Raw genomic sequence first — 26,655 nt, forward strand, 5'->3', positions numbered from 1 at the left:
CCACTCCCTCCTGGACCGTCCAACCTGAGACCTGCCCCATCGAATAGGGTGTCCAAAACAGAGATAAACCGAGGACGTGAGCATAAAACGCTCAGCACCGAAAGCATGAGTATACAAGACTATGACATGCATGTATGCAAAATGTACTGGATACCAGGATCTGGGTATATCGAAATACTGCTCAGGTAAATGACGTCAAGGTATGTAGCACTCTGCGCCGTCGCACCAGGAGGTGGCTCCCATACCAAAATAAACATGTGGATATACCGGTGACCTGACCACCGTCGGCCAACGGGGTCCAACCATCCACAACAAACGAGGGCTGAGCACCCTCTCAACAGGCTATCTCAAAGATAATCAGGCTCAACATGATTATGCAAATGCCGCATAATAAACCATGCATCATATGACAGATAATAATGCAACATATAAACATGCAACACATAGTAAAGCATACTCAATCCTGCTATCTCGGATAGTACTTTCGTACCTCAAACCAGTAGATCCTAGCAATCAGTCCTAGAATCAAGCCTGCGTCCGTAGTCAGCCCACTGATGCCGCTAGCTCCCAACTAGAGCACAGCTCCGCTACAAGACTAGTAGCTCCCCGCTAGTACCTAATTCTCGGGAAAAGACTAGAAACCCATCAGAAACGACTAAAACGCTCTGGAACACTCGGAATTGGCGAGTAACAAATGAAGCCTCGCGCCTCTATTTATAGACAACGATCGGAAGATCCGATCCACTTCGGAAGATCCGATCCGGCACACTTCGGACGATCCGAACCCTGATCGGACGATCCGAACCTTGCATGTCTTCCACGTGTCCAGACACCTGTCTTCGGACGATCCGAACCCTGATCGGACGATCCGAACTCTGCATGTCTTCCACGTGTCCAGCCACCTGTCTTCGGACGATTCGAACCCTCTTCGGACGATCCGAACTCTGTTCGGTCCTTCCGATCCCACCGAAATATAATTAATCCAATAATTAACTCAAATTAGGCATCGAGATACTACAGGCCATGCTCGACAACATTTGCCTTAGCGGAAACAGAAGAAAACAATCGTCTTTCCGAACTCTTGTTGTATTCCTCGATGCGAAGTCTAACAATGAGCTCTTCAACGTTCATCTCCTTTCGCTTGTGTTTCAAGTAGTTTTTGAAATCCTTCCAAGCTGGTGGTAGCTTCTCAACTATAGCAGCCACTTGGAAAGATTCGCTCAAGGTCATCCCCTCGGCGTGAATCTCGTGAAGAATCACTTGTATTTCTTGAACTTGACTGATAACCGGCTTAGAATCCACCATTATAAAATCTAGAAAACGGCCTACAAGAAACTTCTTGGCCCTGCATCCTCGGTTTTGTACTTTCTGTCAAGGGATTCCCATAGCTTTTTGGCTGTCTTCTTTTCGCAGTACACATTGTACAGCAAGTCTGCCAATCCATTCAGCACATAATTTCGGCATAGGAAATCAGAATGATTCCAAGCCTCCAGTACACTGACGGATTCAACATCTCCCTCACCCTCTTTCAGATTAGGAGCATCCTCGAATAGGAATCTAGCCAGATTCAGTGTTGTCAAGTAAAACAACAATTTATGCTGCCACCTCTTGAAATCCACACCAGTGAACTTCTCAGGCTTTTCACCGTGGCTGGCTGGGACAATAACCGCAGCCGCACGTGGGGACAACTTAAGTAGGCACAGTAGGGACAACATGACCAGTTTCCCTTTGCACGCTGGATTCAGTATCCATATCTGAACTTTAAACCACGTAATGAGTAAAATCTGTTTTAAGTTTGTTGTCAAAAATATAAGGAAAAACATGACAGATAGCTATGTGTAAAACCAAGAAATCAGTATAGTGAATCAAAACAGTAGTACAATGCTTAATTAAATCAAATCGAGGCCTATAGCTTGTACATTTTCCTTAAAATAGATTCGCCCCCTCCGGCATATGCTCCGAGGATTCAGCGGACGTCTGTTTCCCAAGATACAACGGGCAAACCAGCGGAGTTGCAGCACAAAGCACTATGCTAACGAACAAAATCAGTACCTGAACTTTATCAGTGAACGGAGTAGAAGCAGAAAAAGCAGAAGTACTGTAGCAGAACGAGCAGTAGTATTGTAGCAGAACTAGTAGAAGAAGCACTGTAGCAGAAGTATTACTGTAGCAGAAGAACTGTAGCATAAAGTGGATTTTTCGGTCTCTTTTCTAGGCTAGGCACATCCCTTATTTATACATGTCAATACCATCCATATGAAATGCCACATGTTGCCTTAAATATGCCTTAAAGATGGTAGATGAAGCACCAACAGTTGGGGAGATGAAGCACCAACAGTTATGCCATGCCAAAGGTCTCAAGGGCATGTGAAAGTTCTCAACTGAAAAAAAATAACAAAAGATGGCATAGACTGCTAGGCAATTTTTTCCTTGATCGGTCCGACATTAGACGTGCTCAGGTCGCGCTCATATGCTTGCACACAAGTCAAGCCTTTTTTACACTGCAAATCGGGCCCATGATTTGCACCCCATGCGCTTGTGTGCGCGAGAGAGAGCCTCTTGACCATTCATAGTTAGACCTCCATAAAGTGTAACACAATATAAAATTATCTATACCACTTCATTTTTTCAATGTGGGACAAACCCACCTTTTCAAATTTCCATTCACTCACATGGAAAGCCATAAGCCTAAAAGCTCATACCTTTAATCCAATAGCATAAACATAGATAAAATGAGATATGCAATTCATGAACATGCCTCAATAACAACGTGGTAACTGAAGCCAATAACCGATACAATAACAAGTACTGCTCGAGCAACAACGTAAATGACCTACATTGTCATGCAACTAAACCTCTCTACCAAGTACGTGAGGTATGTGGTGTTGTGCTGAAATAAACACCTATCACTCGGACTCCATATAGTTGTCAACGGTACAACGGGGATGACACAACGGAACAGAACTAGATGACGCAATCTTATCGCTCACCCCAAAAGGCTAGACTAAAAAACGAGATGCTCAATCATATCTTCAATCTCAGGCGTATAAGTAAAAATTCTATCAGTCACACCATGATCCCCAGATAAATAACAAGTGTCGGATCCAACGAACAACAATATACAGATAACAAGGACGATAAGGATCAAAATGTATGTCATAATATCATGATCTATTTTAAATGCCATAAAATATGTCAAATAAATGAACAATAAGTCATCGAGGTATTTAACAACTCATATAATCCACATAATCATATAGAAATCAATAACAACATATAAATTTATTTAAAACGTAATTTATATTTTACTGTCATATATTAGCGAAGTCTAAGATATCTACACCAACGAACAAAGATCGACTTTTATCTCTCTGGCATATAAATAAATAACAACGAGTCGAATAATTATAAATTTAACCAATAAAGCTAAATAATTCTAAATAATTCTCAAAATTACTAAAGTTGATTTATTTGTTAGAAATCCAACTTAACGATTTAATTACCAAAACTTGGTCTCAATATTCTCAATATTTCACCAAACCGTATAACAATTCCAACAATTCTCTAATTCACGTATTAAATACAAAATTCGAAGACAACGACTATTGAAAATCTAAACGATAAGCGCAAGTCCCAAATATCGAGGTAACAACTTATCTGTCATACCAAAACGAACAACACCTATAACAGTGATATATTTAGAAACACAAAATCTCCAATTTGAAATTCCAAAGGTCGTCGACATTTAATAACATAGCTCACTTGAAGATCCTGGGAAGTATTCATTATCTGGCGAATCAACTGAAGTGTGTCAGGAGTTTCCTGAACAATTTCGGGTCCAGTAAAATAATTTTCACCAAACTCATCCTAACAGAGAGGTGATCGGCATGATCATACAAAGATTCGAAAGGAGCCATACCAATAGTAACTTGAAAACTGTTATTGTGAGAAAACTCCACTAATGATAAAGCCTCTCGTCGACTCTCCTTGAAATCCATAACTACAACTCAAAGTAAATTCTCGAGTGTTTGGATTATACGCTCTGTCTGAGGATGGTACACAGTACTCATCGTAATTCATATACCCATTTATTTTTGGAAACTAGTCCAGAACTTCGAAGTGAATGAAGGTCACGTTCTAAGAATATTGCAACTAGAACTCCATGAACTATTACTACATTCTCTATACACAAACGAGTTATTTTCTTGTACGAATAAGTCTTCTCACACAAATAAAATGAGCAGATTTAGACAACCTATTGACCATTACCCAAATTCCATCGTAGCGCCGAAAAGTACGTGACAAATTGGTGACAAAATCCATAGCCACGTGCTCGCAGTTCCATTGAAAATTTTCGAGACTGTGTGGTAATCCATATTATTCGGGATATTGTGAGAGGAGGGGACACATCAGTCGAGAGAGTCACATCTGCAGATGAAATTGATCCACTTACAAAGCCTCTACCAGGACTATTTTTTGAAAATCATGGTGAAACAAAGTGTATAAGATCTATAGATAGTTAGCTACAAGAAAAGTGAGAGATTGTTAGAATATGTGTCTAGAAAGTTAACTTGTGACTTGAGCTTTATTAACTCTTCTGTAATAAACTTTTTTTTATTTTAATTATATTTTACATTTTAATACATTCTGGGATTTACTTTATATTTGTATCCATTATAGATGCATATAAATATCTTGAATATACTATGATACAATGAGATCATTCAACTCATGGCGACCAAAAACTCATTTAAAAGTTAATGTATAATCTAAATTGGTTCCTAGTCGATTCAACCGCCTAAAATATAGATAAAGTTCACTCAAGCTTGAGAATAACATCTGTGCTATTATATGTCACGTTTTATTTGTAGGGACATAAAGATGTCCCATCATACATGAAAAGTTCTTATATGATGAGACATTGAATAATTCTGTTGGGTGCAATAATTGTCTCTGCTTGGTAGAGCGATTGAACCATGGTGCGTGAGATGCTGTGCGGTTTAAAAGATTTGAGTTGCACCATTACCACCAGCTATAGCTTTTAGTAAAGTGGCAAGCGCTCGGTCCTACAATTGGTATCAGAGCCAAGGCGATGGGTTCGATTCTCATTGATTGCAAGGAGTGCAATTATTTTGGGAGGGAGATTGTTGGGTGCAATAATTGTCCCTGCTTGGTAGAGCGATCGAACCGTGGTGCTTGAGCTGCTGTGCAGTTTAAAAGATTTGAGTTGCACCATTACTACTAGCTATAGCTTTTAGTAAAGCGGCAAGCGCTCGGTCCTACAAATTTTCTCGTGGAATTTCTAATTAATTATCATTAATCGAGTGGATAACTCCGAATAGAATTCTGCATCTTCCATAAATATTATAAATGTGATATTGCATGTGAATTTTGCACACAAAACAATTTCTCTCTCCTGTCAACTCAACCACTAGGCTACCTCCTCGATTTTGACCAAGATTTTTGCCACCTCCTCACAACCACCACACGCCGCCGCTGCTCGACTGCACCGCTATCGTGCCACCACCTTGTGGTAATTGATTCTCAACATAAATTTCGTCTAGATTTCTATTGCGACATAGATGAGGAACAAAACTTTCAATAATGAACCTAATTTTTGGAGATTAAAGAACGATCGACACAGTGGATTGTTCATTGAGGGATATATACAAAAATGTCTATTTCCGCTTAAAATCTGAAATAGTTGGAGTCCAGCATCAAACGCAAAGTAACATTCAATAAACGCCCCATAAATGGATTTAGAACACGATGCACAATAAAATTTTGAATGTCGAAAATTAAAATTTAAAACTTCCGCTATTTTTCAGGTGTGAGAAAACGATACTCAAACATATTTGCTGATAAATAAAATTACAATAAAATTTGTCCTTACTTTTCAAATGTAAACTATCGAACATTCACGAAGAAGCTGAAAAATGGAAATTATTACTAATCGTATTACAAAAAGGTTGGCAAAAATTAAACCTTTCAACAAATCATCTGACCTAAAAAAATAATAATAATACTAACAAGTTGTCTTGATAAACCAGTTGGATGTAATGAATTCGGACCACCTAACGAAGCCAAGATTTGTTTGGACCGAATCAAATTATCGATTTTCCCGATCGCATTTTCATGAACAAAACTTTACTAGGATAATGACATGTTGTCCTTTTTTTGTACACCTATCTCGTGATTCATTTCAATAGCGACTTCCCACCTATAACCATATCTCTTCTTCTTTTTTCCCCCATGAATTGTGTGGAAATTTAATGGAAACAATCCTTGCCACGTTTTAATATTTTGGGTCACCACATCTATTTTCTTGAAATTTTTATATTATTAATGTTCAATCCATATCAAAGTCATTTGATTGACCAATGCTCTTTCCTAGGAAGCTGCCTCCACTTAGAAACCATTTTATAAAATTCAATTATCCAATAAGCAGGTCAACAAAGAAATCTATAATTTCTTAATCTATCAATATTTTTTTTTTGTATTTTTTTAAAGAGGTGTTCAGAAAATCACAATGAGTTGTTTATAATTTTTGATCATGTTATCGAAATTCGATAGTCGACTAACTTGTTTTTTTCCTTCAATTTTAGTTTTTTATACCGAAGTGATGACATATCATCATCAGAAATGTAAGCAAAGTTTGTTGTCACACCATCATTTTCAGATGACACATCTGCATTTCGGAGAAAAATGACCTGAAATGGTAAAAAATGTAAATTAGTATACATTAAAATGACTCTTTAGTTGACTGAATTAAATAAAGATAGATTAATAGTCAAATATTTATCGTTAAAATTTTAAGTTGTTTTAATAATCATTTTGACCCGTTTAAGATCCAATTTTATGGATAACGATTTGATTAATAAAATTAGATATTAAACCGAGTCAAAATGATTATTAAAACATCTTAAAATTTTAACGATAAATATTTGACTAGTAATCTATTCTTATTTAATCCACTCAACCAAACAACACAGGAGTATGAATTGACCGACAACATACCAAAAAAGTAGAAAATATGCAAGTTAAATGGACACGAGATAATATTTATGTTAAAACCCAAATTTAGAAAATCAATGAGAATTTTCATTGTTAATTTTGAACAGAATCCCACTTAGTTAAAGTGTGTTGACTCCAATTCAAGCCTCAACATTTGAAAGAGGCATCTCATGCTGCAGTAAATAGATTGTATGCATCAATATATATATATAACCCAATTATTTGTTTTTATTGACTGATCGCTTAGCGTTTGATCAAAAACTATAACTGTTGGTAACGATGTAACTCAAAAATTTTTAAACCGTACAGCTGTATAAGTGTAACGTTTCGATTGTTCTACACAATAAGAACAATTATTGTACTCCAAAATTCGAAGATATCAAAATAGATAAAATTTTATTTAATTGATTTACTTTTGGATAATATATTAGATTCAATTAATAATCACTTAGCTTGAAATGGGGCCTATTAATTTGTCTTTTCGTATCCTAAAAACATAAAATGTCACCAAGTTGGACCAGTATTTTAACCCGCGAATAGATTGACCTAAGCTAAATCTTTTGCTTGGCTGAATGAAGCCCAGGCCCACTTTTCGTTATTCGATTCCAAAAACAAGCATGGGCCGAATAAAGGTGGGTATTATAGTTCGGCTGAAATCCTTAACCGGGCCTAAAGTTCATAGAATGTCGGTTGAGTTCAGTTGGGCCGTATCAGGCCAGGTACAACATCGATTATATTTAATGCGACTGTGGGGAATAGAAACATCCAGATGTAAACATGTATTAGGTCAAAGACTGATAAATTTTCTTAATAAAACTTGAAAACTAGTTTATATTAAATGAATCGCTTTCGACTTATAAACTATAAGCCAATTCGAGATGAGAAAATTCATTGATTTTCTAGACTTAAGCCAAAAGTGTCGAGTCAACTTGAAAATTCAAGCTTGTTCATCGGTCAGATACTAAATATTGAGCTGTAATTAACACAGATCGAATCATTTATTTTTGATCGAATCAGAGATTTGAAATGTGTAAAGGCACAACTTCACAACTAATGAACTAACACAATAAAGATTAAGTAATATATATACTGGGTCCTCGAAATTGTTGAGGTCTATACAGACGATGACCTGGTGGATAATCAACAAGTTTATGCAATTGGCTTTAGAATGACAGATCAAATGACAATATTCACAGGCAACCATATCTGGCTTTCGTTAATCTACTTTGGTCTGCGATGAATAAAAAACTGATGAAGGAGGTTCAACAACCAGTAGTGATCGAGTTGATTCTTCTTGAGATATAATGGAAAAAACTTGTCCAATAGCCGGAAGCGGATCCATCATCAAAATCCGACTTCTAATATGCACGTAGCTATCATTGAGTCCAAGCAAGAACTGGAGTAGCTTTTGTTGATGATCATGATCAACATACTTACGGGCAGTATCACATGTATATGAGGGGAGAGTAATAAACGATGCATATTCATCCCAGAGCTGTTTGAGCTTACAATAATACGTAGAAATGGATAGATTACCTTGACGCAATCCTCCAATCTCTCAGTGGATGGAAAACATTCGAGATCCATTGATTTTATCAAATTGCAACTTCAAATCCTTCCAAACAGTTGATGCATCAGTAGAGTACACAATTCCCAAAATATCTCTTTAGAATCCGTATTCATTATCCACGACAACACCAATGCATTGCACCGTTCCCACTGATTGAGCGTAAGGTTTCCGGCAGCTGGACGTTGGCAAGTTCCATCAATAAATGCCAACTTATTTTTCGCACGCAATGCAATCAACATCGCACGACTCCATACTCTATAATTCTCTACACCAGTCAACTACTCATTGATGATATTTATTCCTGGAGTATCAGAGGCTGAATCGAAAGAGGATCACTGAAGTTGTTGACATTTGCCATGAATGATGAGCAACTAAGAAGAACTTCAAAGAAATAATCGAGAAAATGTGCCGGAATTGATCAGCAAATCGCCAAAATACAGCAAATCAGAGTAAAATTTCTGAATCGGTGCCCTAGATCGCACACTCTCATACCATGTTAAAGTGAACAGAAAAGGGAGGAACCTTGTCCTCTTTCATTGAAGAAGAATCATTCGAATAAAAGTCTGGTACAGATATAGAGCTATATATATGGTTTAAGCTAACTGTATAAGCGTAAAATACAAAACACGACTTATTCTATATAACCAACAGTGTGCTCAAAGTTTATCTCGATGGAAACCTAAACTTGGGCACGGACATCAGATGGAACCTCTGTATACTGCAAATTATCTCCAAAAACTTCAATATCTTCTCCATGGTATTTCTTGCACTCGAAGTATAGAAGTGTGTATTCCACCGTAACTAACATCTTCACCAAAGAAAAGAAGTTCACCATAAACAACCAAAACAAGGGGAAATCGAACAACACTTTGTCTCCAAAAATCCACCAGCACCCGAGAAAAGGAAGTAAAAGCACTAAATTAAAGAAAATGTTCAGCAAGAAACCATGCGCCCTGTGTCCTTTAGCAAGTTGTTCACCTTTTTCCAATGCTTCTTTTCCATCACAACCTTCCTCCACAACCGATGCAACCATGGCCAAAACCCAACCAACGCTTGAATACAAGGACAAAATCACAGCTATCACTACCGACAGAATAGAGATTGAAATGGTTAAAATATTAGGGTACATCACCGACAGGAAAACCACCAAGAAAACAACTAAAACCGAGTATCGTGCCGGTTGAGTCCGCGACCCGCGGAAGCCAGTAGTCCACGGCCTCTTCCATCTCTTCGAGATCAACGAAAATAAATCTTGGAACGAGATATGCTTGCCAGCACATGATGCGGCCGCTATCAAGATTGCTGCGACCGAGGAGATGTTTGAGATTGCCGCAAAAACGAGGATGAAGGCGAATTCAATAAGCAAAAGAAGGGCCATATACATGAGCGTATGTAGAAGGAAGGTGTTGTCTTGGGATGAACTGGAAGAAGGGTTTGTTGCAGGAGGGGACGCTGGAATCATGTATGGTTCCATGAATGAGCTAGTCATATTATGCATCAAGGATTTCATTGAAATGATGAATAAGAACACTAAGATTGACAGCAGAGAATGGGTGATGATGGCTTTGGATGCCATTGATTTCCCATTTTTGAGAATAAGTTTGATGGACTGATAATTTATGTTTATGAAGAAACTGAACATCTTTAACAACTCCATGGAGTTTTTCCTTGGATCTGGTTTTCTTTGTTCCTTTTTTGGGTATTTATTTGTAGCTAGTAAGGATCTGAAATGGTCAACGGTACTCGCCTGGGTAAGTTTCGTGGTGTGCTTCTCATCTCACTTTGGATACACGTACGATCGAGGGTAGTCAATTTCATAATTTGGAGAACCGGTATCTATACATTATTATATTATATTTTATATCAAAAACATAAAAAAAATGTCACCTAATATTTTTGTCTAACACCTTCAATAGAAATTTATCACACATATTGATTATGAAAAATTAAAACCAGTTACAACTCATTGATGATGAATGTCACAAAAAATGTTGTAGAAAATTTTTTCCGACAAAAAATAGATATATATTGTCTAAATCAATCAATTTTAAGATGATTAAATATTTTTATAATATTTTATTAGTAACAGTTTCATAGATCTATATCCGTAAGACATCGATATGATCTAATTTCCATTGAAAAGTAATATATTGAAATAAAAGTAATACTTTTAACTCAAATAAACATATATTAGAAAATATTTCTTCATAACTTACTAACAAAAAATCATACTTTTGTGTAGAAAAAATATATTTTAGACACAAAAATAATATTTTTTATGAGTCAGGTCGAGTCAAAAATATGTTATAATGGTTCAACTCACTTATGATATTGTCAGTTTTGACCTGAGTCCTTATGGCTGTAAATTGCGTCACAAGAGGTGGTGCTCAGCATCTCTCCCGTGGTTTGGCAATATGAGATTTCGTCTTATGGCCCTTTCATTCTCTCTTTCAGAACTCAGCGTCCTCGCTAAGGTTTGTCTCACCATCTCAAGCCCAATTAGAGCCACTTTGATGCCAATTGTGACAACTCAATCCACTTGTGATGTTGTCCGCTTTGGTCCGAGACCTGATGACTTTAAAACGTATCACAAGGGGTTGCCACACACTCATTTTAATGCCAAGCCTCTCAACTCTTTTTCGGGACTCGACGTCCTCGTTAAAGTTTCCACTTTAGTCTAGGACCTCACTGTTATAAAACGTTTCACAAGTGGTTGTCATACGCTCATTTAAATACCTAACATATCTATCATAGTTTGGCAATGTAAAATTTTTCCAAAAAGCCCTCTCACACCCTCTTGGGACTCAACATTCCCACATAGGTTTGTCCCACCATCTAAGCCCACGCAAAATCGCTTTGATACAAAATATAATAGTTCAACTCACTTATGATATTATTCGCTTTGATCCAGGGCCTCACGACTTTAAATCGCATCCAAAGTGGTTGTCACACGCCTATTTAAATGTCAATAATCTCTCACATGGTTAGGCGATTTGGGATTTCACCACATTGATTTCCAGTATGAAAATTATTTTCAACACTAATTTATTTCATGCTTTTCTAATACAAAATTTTATAGAATGAGTCCAAGTGATGTAGATGAATCAATTGACTCGAAAAAAAGTTGTTTTGAAATTGAATTAAATTTGAACATATTCAAACTTTTTTTCTGATTTGAATTTGAGCTCAATTTAGTTTGTTCGACTAGCTGTTTTGTGGGTTTTAATGCTTTATTAATATAAATATATTAAATGAATATATTTTAAGCATTTCAAGCCTTCACTCTTAAGTAAAAGTTCGAATAGCTCGCGAAATATTAGAATATTTAAACTCGAGTCTTGCAGACCAAATTCAAACAAAAAATACTAAAATTTTCGAGTTTCGAATCGAATCCAAACTCAAATTCGAGCATTATAATTTCCATTATATTAGTAGTTTTGATACGATTTGTTTACGCTCCTATTTGGTTCTTTAATAATTTTGAATCATGACTTTTGTTCTCTATTTTCAAAGTTTTTGAACAAAATTCACAGTCGTTTTTAAATCCCTACTCCCAAATGAAGACAACCATGATGATAGCTTAATAATTGAGATACGCAATGACCAAATCATCCTTCTGAAAGCTCTGAAATGTTCGTATGATATTTAATAGCATTAACTACATGTTGACTTTCCAAGCCATTGTTTAGCTCAAGAGTCATATCTGACAGCTTTGAAAACCAAAAATGTTGAAATTAAAATTTGACAAAAACTTGTTTGAGACGATCTCACAGGTCGTATTTGTAAGACGGATCTCTTATTTGGGTCACCCATAAAAAAGTATTACTTTTTGTGCTAAGAGTATTACTTTTTATTGTGAATATGGATAGAGTTGACCCGTCTCACAGATTAAGATCTGTGAGACGGTCTCACATTAGACTCACTCTTAATATTTTTAAAAACAATATACCTTTTGATTTTCTGATCTTTATCCAGAATCCGTTCCAGCCAAATCCTATCATAATTCCTCATTACCTTGTAAATTTTATGTACACACACCGTGGGGCAGAAGTTGAGGGGAGGGGTTATCTTAAATTACTCATATATGAAAGATCTTAGAGTATTTTGCAAATGTGGATACGTTATGCTCGCGTGCAACATGATCGGCGGACGCAAAGGTAGTTTTTGCAGGCCACAATAACCAATGCAGAAACCAAAGATATCTAAATTTGTAATCAGAGGCGACAAAGCCTAGTCCATGATTTCACACTTCTTGAAATTATATCTTTTTATGATGATAAGGACTTGCCATTTTATGGCACGGCGGGTACTATGATTGGGTGCAACGCAAGAGGAAAGAAAGACAGCAATTTGAACAAAATCAAGAATGCTAAATCTTGTCTCAGATGGCCGAGTTGGGCAATCGTAGTGAACATTTTATTTGATTATCGATTATAAAAAAAGTATCATAACTTAAAATACTTTTGTATGTTATAGATTTGCAGTTTATTAAAAAAAAAAACACCAAAACTTTTCGGACTAATTCACTATGAAGTTAGAAGGTTCACAAAATTCATTAGTAATAAAACGTAAACTAAAAATCATATAAAATATTTTTATATCTAAAAACTCATATCAAATTAACAGTATTTATTACATAAGTTTTTATATTAATGTGATCTGTCGGTTTGGTTTAGTTTTAGTTTTGTTTAGTTATCTAAAACTTAAACTAAACCAATGTTCTCGGTTTGATAGATTTTTAAACCAATCCAAACTATTAGAAGCACCGAAAGTGCAGCCACAGTGCTACAAGTTTCTGATTCTAGCAAATAAATATGATGGATTATTTAGAATGATCAAGAAACCAAATAATTCATTGTCCACTGAAACTTCAAGGTACAGAGCATTAGACAAAATCTAGTACGTAAGATGCACACACGAGTATTTATACTTTGGTTTCAAATTTTAGGTAGATATGGTTCTTCCATGGGACCTCTTAAAGTTCAAGAAATAGCGTGACTTGTGCTGGTTAATTCCGTAGCAAACTTCGAAAATGGTTCAAGAACTTGACATACTAAACAAGCAACAAAAATTTCTAATACAGAAGCTCCTAGATAAGAACAATGTACTTGTTACTAAGCTATTCAGAATTTCCTCCAACAACCAATATGAATCCTCTACAGCGACATGTATAATACGTCTTCCCTTGAGACGGTATGGCGAGTATTTCACATTTCACGATATCGCAAGTATTTCACATGTATAATATGTCTTCCCTTAAGATGTTATATGAAGCTATCAAGTAAGTGATCCAAAACAAAATTTCTTGTAGCCAAATGTTCTGGAACTTGTATATCAAATAATTGTGTGATTCGTTCCAAAAATCATATTCAAGCTAAAAGATTTTATATTCCCCTGTCTACCTTTTTACGAACAAAATTTGGATCCAAAACACAGTCGTCTGTAATTCTGAGCAACAAAACATGAGGTTGATCTTGATTGCTCGCACATTTTTACACGATTAGATCATCCCTCGGTTTTGTTCAGGTTCACAAACTAAAGGTTCTCATCTCACATCCAGTTGCAAGAAGTTCAAGTTCACATATAAAGATTATGTTTATGAAGAAAGCTATGTAAATCACCAAATAATTGGACAAGTTTTCCATTACGAGAAAAAAAATCCTCCCTTGTTGCTACCGATTATGGTTGACGAAGTTGCAATAACAAACAAGAAATTTATAAGTTGAGTACCACATTCAGATCAGAAATAGATAGAGGAAGTTGTATCCAAGATTCCGACAATATTTTATTGAACCTTATCATTTAGCTAATTCAATTATGACATCAATTCAGTAGAGGAAACATATGTACAAGCACACCAAAAAAAAAAATTACACGAAAAGAGACTAATATCAGATAAATTCAGGACTTACCAATACTAATTCTTTAGCAGAAAAGTGCCATCCATGTATATCTTCTGTCTTTAGCCTTCATTACAGAAAAACTTTAATGATGGGAATTGCCTTGCTCAAAACCAATCGGCCAAAGCCTCTTCCACATATCATCACCAGTGATACTTGAACCCGCTAACCCATAATCCAAATCTACCCCAGTTCGGCAAATGGGGCAATTGGGCCTTTTCCAAATCCACCTATCCACACAATGAGCGTGAAACAAGTGCTTGCAAACCGGAAGGCTGCTGCAATTGTCTCCTTCTTGAAAAGAATCCAAGCAAATTGCACAGTCTCTTGTTCTTTGAAAAGCTGCAGCACTATAAACAACGTTAACGAGTCGGGCATGTGGATGAGGTGAGTCGAAGGCAGTGGAGGCAGGGGAGACGGTGGAATGGGCGGCTGTGTGAAAGAATCCGGTGCAGCGGCGGTGGAAGGTGTTGGACATGAAGAGGAAGTGTAAGAGGACGATGGCGGCAAAGCCCAAGAAAAAAAGAAAGATGGAGAATATAACCACCATAATCACACATTTCAGGAGGAAGAGGAATAGTTTCCTCAAATTTGTACTCTGAAATTTCGGCCGGTGACCGCGGCGGTGGGCGGACGTTGGCATTCGGCCCGGATTTTTGGGAATTCGAAAACTAGAAATTGGGAAGGGATTGAGATTCAGAATCAGAGGGATGGGCGACTCAGATCTTGATTGCACCCTCCAACTCGATAAATTCCTGCACCAAGTTGCTTCAACTGTCCAATTTTCACCAGTATCATTTGAATGGAATTATGATATATACCAGTGTTTTTATAACCGGACCGTTAATCGAACCGGTCAAGCCTTAAAAAATGGTTCAACCGGTTCGACCGGACGATCGAACCGGATCAATAAAATTAATATTTTATTAATTTTATATAATAAATAAAATAGTAAAATATTGATTATTTATATTTTTATAGTTTTTATTTAATTTTTAAGATGAAAATTACAACAAATATCAAAATAAACATCACTTTTCAAATTCAAAAATCCAAATTACACATAACATGTAACCAAATAGTGATGACCAAATTTAAGTGCCAAGTAAACATCAAGATTAATTATAAAAAAGTAATAAACATCAAGTTTCTTATTAAAAATGTAACCAAATAGTGATGACCAAGTTTAAGTGCCCAAGTAAACATTAAGATTAATTATAAAAAAATAGTAAACATCAAGTTTCTTATAAAAAAAAAGTGTCTAGTTGGAAAAACCGTCGCTATTTAGCGACGGTTTCAAAAAACACCGTCGCTAAATAGCGACGGTTATTCTTAACCGTCGCTATATAGCGACGGATTTTGAAATAACCGTCGCCGATCTCTGGGCAATTTTTTTTATAATTTCACAGACCCGACCGGTTCCTGAAGACCGGTCGGTTTCCGGTTTTTCCGGTTGAACCGGGTTTTAACCGGTTTTTTCCGGTTAAACCTGTTTTCCGGGTTTTTATTTATTTCCGGACCGGTCTGGAGACCGGTTCGCGGTTGAACCGGTCCAACCGGCCGGTCCGGTCCGGTTTTGAAAACATTGATATATACAACTACTATGCGGTACTATCTTTAACTTCTTTGTATAAAAATATATATTTTATTATTCATTCTTACATGTTTTTGGTGAAAAAAATTACAAATTTATAAATTGTTAAAATAAATTATTTGAACATTTATAAGTTGTTTTTTTTTTAAAAAATCTAAATAACTCATCATTTTTCAAAAAGATGTTATTTTTATATTTCACTTTTCCAAAATGTCATCTTTTTAACTTATAAAGATCAGTGAACTATTTAGAAGATGTTGAATAAATACTCCTATATTTTTCCTTTACTTGTACTGAAAATGTGTTTCAAAACTTCTGATAAATCGGAAACTGATCTCGTTCAAACGATAAAATGCGATGGACTACTTTAATTGCGGAAATAGTCTACACCACTTGGGTGTAACACTAAAGCACTAGATAATAAGACAGCCGGTGTTCTGGAAGTTCGAATGACAATTTTTTATACGTCTCATCTTATTCTGTTTTTAAAAGTTATCACTACAAGATTTTGATTAGTATACTCTTGTACAAACCTATTTCATTATGGCTTATCTTTGCCTACTGAAATTTTTAGTATTACAACTCAAAATTTAATAAAATCTGGTTCTGGGAAATAATCTTTCCACATATTACAAATGCTCCATACTTAAGAGTAGCTTGAACAATAATAGCACAAGTGATCTTCCGAATCAGATAGAAGATTTGAGCGTATTCTATGTTTCAGATTTTAAATATATGAAAAATCATGAATGAGAGAATGATTGAATAATTTATTTTTGAGATAGAGAAAGATAAATCGCTGGTCGTTCGTAAATCACTCGAAAATATTTATAGTCATTCTTCAACGTTTTGATAAGAACGACTTTATTGTCCGTTGAGAGCATCTGAATCAATTTTAAACTTGTTTTTTTTTTTTTTTTTTGTATCCAGATGTTATGGAAACAATAAATGATTAATACGATTCATTAAATGACATTTAAAGAATTATAATATTGACTTAAAATGGTAACAATGGATAGAAACAATATCTAAATAAAGAGGTTATAAGATTTGATATAGTCTAACGACAACCAGTATAACTACTGCTTCTGGTTTCTAATAATAAGGGTTACGATTTCTTCGATTAGGTACTACTGAAACATAAGTATGAAGAAATTTTTTATTATTTTATTCTTAAGACGTGTTTTTTTTTTTAAATTCTTAAAAAGTTCTGGTTTTTCTCAAGTCATTTGAATCACAAAAATTAAGATATTCCTAAAATAAATATCCAGTTATCCCCATTTCTTAAATCCAAACTTTATCTCTTTGATTTTTTTATCAAATTTAAAATACGATTTTGTTATATTTTTTTATTAGAACATAAAAAAAAAAAAGAAAAATATTAATATTTTATTGAGTAAATTAAATAACAAAATTTTTTAATCAATATTTTATTTACACATATTAGAAATAATATTAAATATTATTTCTCCAAAAAAAATTATTCTAAATATGAATATAAAATAAATTTATTTTTTAAAATATTAAAATTATTACACTATTTTCATATATATATATATATATATATATATATATATATATATATATATATATATATATATATATATATATATATATATATATATATATATATATATATACTTCCATTAACTTATAATATTATATATTTTTTAATTTTGACAATAAAAAGATCTTATAACACCATAAATTAACATCTTTAATTTGTTTCAAATAAGTCATCCAAACACTTTAACATCTTATTTTTAAAATAAGACATCACAACTGATAAGCTCATAAAAAAATTATAAGATATAAGAGCTTATAAATTATTTTAAATAAATTTAGTCATCAAGTAAAACATATTGCAAATAAATTTGGTCATCAAGTAAAACATATTGCATTTTTACGAGGTTTATTCACTATTCAAATTGTAATTTAAATTTAAATTCGGGTTTTACAAGTTGTGTATATAATTAATAGAAGACATTTGGTTCGAGAAGCTAAAAAATTTAAAATATATATTTTTTAGAAAAGTATTTTTTAAAAGATATTATTTGGTGAAAGTGCTTGTTTGGTCATTATAGCTTAGAGTGGGTCTCATGTGAGACCGTCTCACGGATGTTAATCTGTGAGACGGGCCAACCCTATCCATATTCACAATAAAAAATAATACTCTTAGCATAAAAAGTAATACCTTTCAATGGATAACCCAAATAAGAGATCCGTCTCACAAATATGACCCGTGAGACCGTCTCACACAAGTTTTTGCCTATAACTTAATATATTACTAATGTCATCTGTGTATTCTTTGTTTAGAAAACAAAACTTTTGAAGAATTAATAAAAATAAATCGAATGAAATTATGAATAATATCTGAGATATGAGATATAGATAAATAATTATCTCGTAATTATCTTGTGAGACGGTGTTGATCTAGTTTATATTTTTAAAGAAAAGTAAAAAATAAAAAAATCATTAACCGAGTTAGATTGGAAATTCGGGAAATTGGTCTTCAGTCTCCAACCGTCGTTTTTTTTGTGTTCAGTCCATGGGTACTTTTTTAGTATCACATTTCCACATGAAGTGTACCACATTTTCACATGAAATGTATCACATTTTGTATGACATAGTACCACAATTTTGTGGGTAAGGAGCGAACCCAAAAAAATGTTTTGATTGGGAATTTTTTACCAACTTTCCTTTGAAAATTCATGTTAAAAAATTAACTTATGAAACGATTTTATAATATATTGTTTTCCCTCTTTGAACGTTACGCAAATCTTTGTAAGGTAGCGTAACCGCCTTTAACCACACGTAAAAGTTGCCTAAATGCTGTTTGTGTTATTAAATATGTTTGGTGGTAATAGATAAGACAGAACTATAATTCTTTAATTTTTTTTATTATATAAGACGACATTTTTTATATTATAATTCCAAGTATATAAATCGGGTCAAATATTACATGTATATTTTTACTTGGTGCAAGTTTTATTGAACCTACTCCAGACTTGGCTCAAAAGTCCAAAAATAAATTATTTTGGGCTTTTTGTAAATAAAGTTTAAATCATTTTCAGCCCCATTTTCCTCAAAATTTAACCGAACTGCAATAACTAATTAGTAGTGTTGTAAAAGCGTAAAGACACTTCTTTTGTCAGATCGTGTAATTAGGCCCAATAATCATTAGTAAATTAGACTCATTAAAACCTATTTAATTGAAAATAAAAGTTTACAAAATTTGTTTTCAAAAAGAATAATTATTGGGCCTTTAAAAGTCATTCGTTTGGCTAAAACATGCTTCCCGAATAAAATCGAGCTCGTCCCGTAAAATAATTTGGACTCCAGCATTTTTAGAAAAAATTAATCATTTTATCAAGCCTCAGAAATAGTTAACAAAAATATTTTTATCTTGATCGTCTCCGATCTCTTTTCCTCATCCTATTGTCAAATGTTCGGATAAAATCTGTAATTTTCATGAAATCTTAGACCTTCAATCATACAATATGTATCATTTAAGCATTTCAAATCAATTAAATAAATCATTTAAGCAATTTAACTAATTTGCATACACGTAGTTTACGTGAGCTGATTTTTGGATGTTACATAATTATTTGATATAATTAAAAATATTGTAGGAAAACTAATTTTTTCCTTCACAATTAAACATCATATTAAACCCACGTAAACTTATAAATCTCGAAGCAAGATCATGACGCTTCATATTTTTTAGAACCTTGCTAATTGAATTATAAGTTTGAGATTTTGTTAGTATTTTGGGTTTTTCTTGGAATCTTAATGTTGGGTTGGACTCTTGAAATGTTTTGGGGCCGAAGGTCAGCCGAGCAAATCTCAATTGATATTTGATAGCCTTAGCCTCTTAATTACTATAGACCGGCCTCTATTTCTAAGTCGGACACTTTCAGATAAACTTGGCGTATGTAGTCATTGGTGAGTGTTTTCAGGAATGTGTACTTCTCGAAATTCTGGAACAGAGCAACAACAATTCTTTAAGCCGAGACAAGGATAAATTATTTATCCGCAAGACGATATTGCCCGTATACAAGTGTTTTACGTTAACGACAATCGTCCCTAAGATACAATGACTTCGATCAAGAGTAGTAGCACAACAAACTCTGGATTGCAACGAACAAACATTGTAATAACTTTCAAGTGAGTAGAACGAAAATTTGCAGCAATATGTAGAAGGAATTCAATGCATAAATCCCCAAATGAATGCATGTAATGGATATTTATAGAGCATCAAAGGTATCCAAATAAAGGTGCATCCTTTGTTGAATAGACATGTTGATTCGGTGAAAAAAACGCAACCAAAGGACGCGTATGGTGTTTAGAGCATTCAGAACCAGAGGCGCGCGCGCACCTGCGCGACAGTACGCGCGGCCGCACGCATGATTCTGTTCTGCGCACACTGAAAACCAGTGTGGCGCGCGCGGCTGCGCGACATCATACGCGGCCGCGCGCTGCCATCTGTTCGTGTGCACTGGAATGCGCGCATCCGCGCAAGAACACACGCAAGGGCACACTAGCTTCTGTTTGGACACCAACAAATTTATTCCTTCAAATAATTTTGGTCCAAAAAGATTAATATTGGTCAAAGACCACACCTCACCGCACCGCGTCGGGCCGAGCGGGCGCGCGCGCGTGTTTAATTCACCGAGACCTAGCCTAGTAAGGTGGATTAACTTTCTCTAAGCTTCCAATGTGGGATAACCATATTTTCATTTTACGTGCAAGCGCCCCTGCACACGTGCTGCGGAGCGCTCTCGGCAGCGCTCGGCAGGCACGCGCACCCGCGCGCCTTCCTGAGCGCAGGTGCGCGCCTGCTACTGTTCACACCGAGTTTTTTTTCTTCCCTTACATGTTCCAACTACTCGTTTTAAGTTCGTTGAACATTTGATGAACACGTTTTGAGTTTAATTCAGAACCACCGAACTTAATATTCGTTCATTAAGCTTCGTTTTTCGTTTCGAATTTTTCCAATCAAGCACATTGATTTATTTACTTAATTTTCATTCATTAAGCATCAAAATTTCAACAGTGAGTACATATTTTCATCATTGTTTAACAAAGAGAAAATAATTTCAATAACAAAGAACATATAAAACAATTACAAAAAGTTTTTTAAGTGAAAGATATTTCATGATTTCGACGTCGAATTTATCAACTTAAATTAGTATAATTAGGTGTGTATCCAACTCTTAAAGTTGTTAAGAAAATATTATTCCCAAGAATTTTGGTGTATGACAAAAATAAGTATTCAGCTGCGGTTTGTATATCAAGATATGCTGCAGTTCAACCGCTCAGCGAACTGATCAAAGCTCAAAGTAGTTTCAACCGCTCACTTCAGACCGTTATCAGAATCGATCATTAAAGAGAACTAGTTATTACTCAAAGACTTTCTCTGACCGGCTCAAATACATTCAATTATTACATCGCTTTGAAGTCAAGAATTTCTTACATCAGTTCCAAAATTGATCTACATTTAATTATCTTTCCTAGAAAAAGGAAGACCAAGCATAGACCTAAAGTTCTGTTCCCCAAAACAGTTTCCTTAAAAGGAACTCCTCAAGAAAAGCGATTCAGAATGATACTGAGCAAAAGAAACATTAAATGCGTTTATCAAAGATCATTTAATACTCGACATATCGATAGCAACACGTCTGTACAGAGGATCAGGTTAACGTTGTTATGTCCTTTCCAGCCATTAAGGAAATCGTGTATATTAACGGAAGAGTATGCAAGCAGAAACACTAGAGATCCTCAACTGCAATATTACAACTCGCTTGCTATTCAAAAAGATCTCAGAGCGCTCTTAAAAGTTCATATACTCCATCGCTCAATCATCACTCATATAATAGAAATTTATCTGATCATCTAAGGATCATTTTCGTGCTACTAAATCAAAACTATTTATTCATATCATTAACCCATTAGTTATATGATTCAGCTTTGATATTTGGTGAACTAAGTGTTCTTAAATATCCAGAAGTGTAAAGTGATCACTAAGAGTTCCAAAACAGGCAGTGTGATAAGTCCTGATTGGAGCGGGCTGTTGCAAGAAGTCTGTAAAGCCAAAGTCTTTTAGTGGAATCCTTCCTAAGGAGGAAGAAGGGGTGACGTAGGAGTATTCATTCTCCGAACATTCATAACAAACTTGTGTCACTTTACTTTCCGCAATCATCTATCTGTCTAGTCTCTATTCATTATTTTAGCTTGATATTGTGTTTTAAGTTGTATTAAAGATTGTGAACCGTTTTCCGCACTTAATAGTGGTTCACGTTCTCAACTGTTTGAGAAGACGTTTTCAACTGCCTAAAAACGGTTGAAACCACATTCTTACACGAGAAAATTGGAAAGAGAGCATTCACCCCCCCTCTAAACTCTTTCCCGATTCTAACAAGTGGTATCAGAGCGGGGTTTCTCTCAAACACTAATATCTTTCGAACACTTATGGCATCTTTTAATAAAATTCCAATGTTCTTTAAAGAAGATTATGATGATTGGAAGATTCGTATGCAGGCACATCTAGCAGTCCAAGATGATGATATGTGGTACATTATCACTGATGGGCCTATGAAAATCCTCAAAGTAAACACAGCTGCTGCTACAATCGAAGGTGCTCCTCAGATGGTAGAAAAGCACATATCCGAATGGACTGCTGAGGATAAGAAGAAAGCAAATCTGGATAACGTTGCAAAAGATATCCTCTACAAAACCTTGGACAAAAATATGTTTGCCAAGATCAAGACGTGCACTACTGCCAAGGAAATATGGAAAAGTTTACTCAATTATGTGAAGGCAATGATCAAACGAAAGAAAAAAGGTTGACGACAGCTATTCAAAAGTTTGATATTGCAAAAATGAAACCAGGAGAAACTCTAGCAGAATTCGACGAACGGTTCAGTGGCATCATTATCGAATGCATTTCATTAGGTAAAGATTACTCTAACCGAGAAATTGCTCTAAAGGTTATGTGAGCTCTCCCCAGAGAATGTGACGTGAAGACTATTGCGATGCGAGAATCCAAAGATTTGAACAAACTGGAACTTCACGATCTCTTTGCTGACCTTAAAGCATATGAGTTCGAGCTTGGTATACGAACAGAAGAAGATCCACTCACCTCTCAGTAGACGGGCGCTGCCAGCTACTATAGTGACTCTTCCGGTCGAAGAGTCCTTAAGTGAGAAATCAGCCGAACAATTAAGCTATGAATCCATGTCTTTATTCGTTAAAAAATTCAGTAAATTCATGCGTAAAAATCAATCACAGATGAATAAACCTCACTTCAACAAGGACCATACTGATGATAGTCAAGCTTGTTTTAATTGTGGAAAGAAATGACACTTTATTGCAGAATGCAACAGGCCAAAGAAATATGAAAAGAAATCAAGTGATAGAAGACGGTTTAAAGACAACAAAAGATACATAAAAAAGAAGAATCAGCGAGTCCTAGTTGGAGAAGACGATAAAGGCAAATGGGCTGATTCAGAATCAGAAAAATCTATTTCTGAAGAATCTTCAAGCGAAAGCGAAGATGAGAAAGTAGAGTGTCTCATGGCCAAAGAAGACCAAGAATCTACTGATGAAGTGGTATTTGACTTTAACTCTGATGAATTCACATGAGAAGATCTTGTCACCGCACTTTACGACATGGTTGATGAGTTTAAGAGGCTATCACAGTAGTTCAATGAAGCCACAACAGAAAAATAAAACTTGGAAAAAAAGTTAACTCTCTCTAGCTGTTCGCAGCAAAAAGAGGTTAACGGTTTCAAAGTGAAGTTATGTCTGCTAACGGCTGAGAACGATGATCTACGAAGATTGTTCCTTGCTACTTTGAAAGAAAACAAACGGATGATTAATACAATCAACACTTGGAACAAGTCCTCTTTTTCTCTTAACAAGATGCATGAAATGCAGAAACCAGCCGGAGACAAAATCGGAATAGGTTATAGGATTAATGAATGCAGTACTTCCGGAGTATCAACTCAACAGCTACTAGAGAAATACAGTTTAAAACCAATTAAATTTGTCAGATCTAGCACGATATATGAACATGGTAAGGCTGAAGATCAAGGCACTCAAAATGCAAATCTTGAAAATAACAGAAGGCGATGTGGCTTAGGATACGTCGAAATTGAGAATGCTATAACCAGCAGATCATGGCTCAGATGCAGGTCTATTACAACCGCTCACAACGGTTCAAATTGCGCCAACAGAAAGCCAGTGTCAATTGGAAATCATTCAAAAACTAGACCTAACCATTACCACAACAGCCGACCTGTTCAACAGAGGTATCGATTGAGTGACAATGACAAACGGTTGAAACAGCATACTGCACAAACACTGCATACATCACTTGATTACGCACACAACAACAACTATTTTAGGATACATCATGAAAAATCCTTCAGGATAATTCAAGTGTGGATCCCTAAAGGACTGATAAACTCAGGACCCAAATAGAAAAGTGTACCAATTTCTATTTTCAATAATGAAGTGTCAAAGAAAAGGAACCTGGAAGAATCCATCTGGTTCTTAGATAGTGGATTCTCTAGACACATGACTGGAAACAAAGATCTCTTATCAGAAGTAGTTAACTGCAAAGGTCCAACAATCACATTCGGCGACAATTCTAAAGGTAAAGCTGTGGGTAAGGGTAAGATTATCCACGGCAAAATTATCATTAGAGATGTACTTATAGTAGAAAATCTTTGTTATAACCTGATAAGTATAAGCCAACTATGTGACAGTGGTTACATTGTATAATTTCAAAAACTCTTATGCAGTGTGAGAACCACAACTGGTAATATCATGATAAATGGACATAGAGAGTAAAATACACACAAAGTCAAATGGAATGATGATTGTCTCGGCATACCTACTTGTTTTGTTGCTTTAAATGGAAATAAAAATTGGCTTTGGCATAAGCGTCTTAATCATCTCAATTTTAAATCCATTGCTACTATCAGTAAACTTAATCTTGTGTCTGGCTTGCCTAACATTGATTTTGCCAAAGATAGAGTTTGCAATGCATGTCAATTAGGAAAACAGGTCCGTTCAACATTCAAAAATAGAGGAAGAAATTAATCAAATAGATGCCTGGAACTCCTTTATATGGACTTGTTCAGACCAATACCGGTGACGAGCTTAGGGGGAAGGAAATATACTCTTGTCGTAATTGATGACTTCACCAGATTCACGTGTGTGATATTCTTGAGCTCCAAAGATCAAACCGCTGATCAACTAATCAAGCTGCTCAAAAGGCTTCAGAATGAGAAAAGCAAGGCAATTGACAGAATCAGGAGTGACAGAGGAACTGAATTTCTAAACCAATTCCTATCATCTTATCTTGAAGATCATGGCATAAAACATGAACTGTCAGCAGCAAGATCTCCACAACAGAATGGAATAGCTTAAAGGAGAAACCACACTTTGAAGGAGGCAGCTAGAACCATGCTAGCTGAATCTGGTATTTCACAAAGGTTCTGGGCTAAAGCTATCAACATAGCCTGTTACACTCAAAACCAGTCCATGATTAATAAAAATCATGAGAAGACTCCATACGAAATATGGACCGGTAAACAACATGATGTTAGGTACTTTTGCATATTCGGTTGTAAGTCTTTCATTCATATTAATGGTAAAACACATCTTACTGCCTTTGATGTAAAAGCTGATAATGGTATGTTCTTAGGCTATTCAGCAGCGAGCAAAGCATATAGAGCTTATAACCAAAGAACTCTCACTATTGAAGAATCCATACATATTGTCTTTGATGAATCATCTATATGTCATGACAATAGCAATAGCAGCACACATGATTTGATAACTAATTTTGATGCTACTAACCTTGAAGCAAGCAGTGAGGATGAGGTAGATCTGAGAAAAACAGGTGGAAGCATATCAAAAGAAAATCCAACCGCTCAAGAACAAACTCAACAAGTGAACGAACCGGAAGACAACCAGCAACCGCAAAATGTACAAAATGAAGAAGGAGCTGTGGAACAAGAAGAAGAAACCATTCAATCAACCGAGCTAAATCCCTATGGACCATGTCTCCAGTGGAAAAAGGATCATCCACTTGAACTGGTCATCGGTAACCCTACTGCTCCTCTTAGAACAAGAAATCTAATGATAAATGAATTTATGCATGTTGCGTTTGTCTCTCAGATAGAACCTAAGAAAATCAATGATGCACTACTTGACACAAATTGGATACAAGCCATGCAGGAGGAACTTAATCAGTTTGAAAGGAGTAAGGTCTGACATCTAGTTCCTCGGCCAAATAACACTCATGTAATTGGAACTAGATTGGTATTAAGAAACAAGATGGATGAAAGTGGTTTAATATTAGAAACAAGGCTAGACTAGTAGCTCAGGATTATAGACAAGAAGAAGGTATAGACTTTGACGAATCCTTTGCCTCTATGGCCAGGTTAGAGGCCATTAGAATATTTTAGCATTTGCAGCATTTAAAGATTTTAAAGTATGTCAAATGGATGTTAAATCTGCTTTTTTGAATGGTTTGTTGAATGAGGAAGTTCATGTAGAACAACCAC

At 35.4% G+C, this 26,655-nt stretch overlaps 1 protein-coding gene across 1 annotated transcript; it reads right to left on the reverse strand.

The window, feature by feature from the left end:
• Positions 1–14,306: 14,306 nt before the first annotated feature.
• On the reverse strand, positions 14,307–15,299 carry LOC140837907 (RING-H2 finger protein ATL56-like). The gene has a single exon (XM_073203985.1). It carries the CDS (start codon positions 15,125–15,127, stop codon positions 14,570–14,572), a length of 558 nt encoding a protein of 185 aa, XP_073060086.1. The 5' UTR covers positions 15,128–15,299; the 3' UTR covers positions 14,307–14,569.
• Positions 15,300–26,655: the final 11,356 nt, after the last annotated feature.

Source organism: Primulina eburnea, chromosome 8 (genome assembly GCF_022965805.1).
Source record: "Primulina eburnea isolate SZY01 chromosome 8, ASM2296580v1, whole genome shotgun sequence".
NCBI lineage: Eukaryota > Viridiplantae > Streptophyta > Magnoliopsida > Lamiales > Gesneriaceae > Primulina > Primulina eburnea.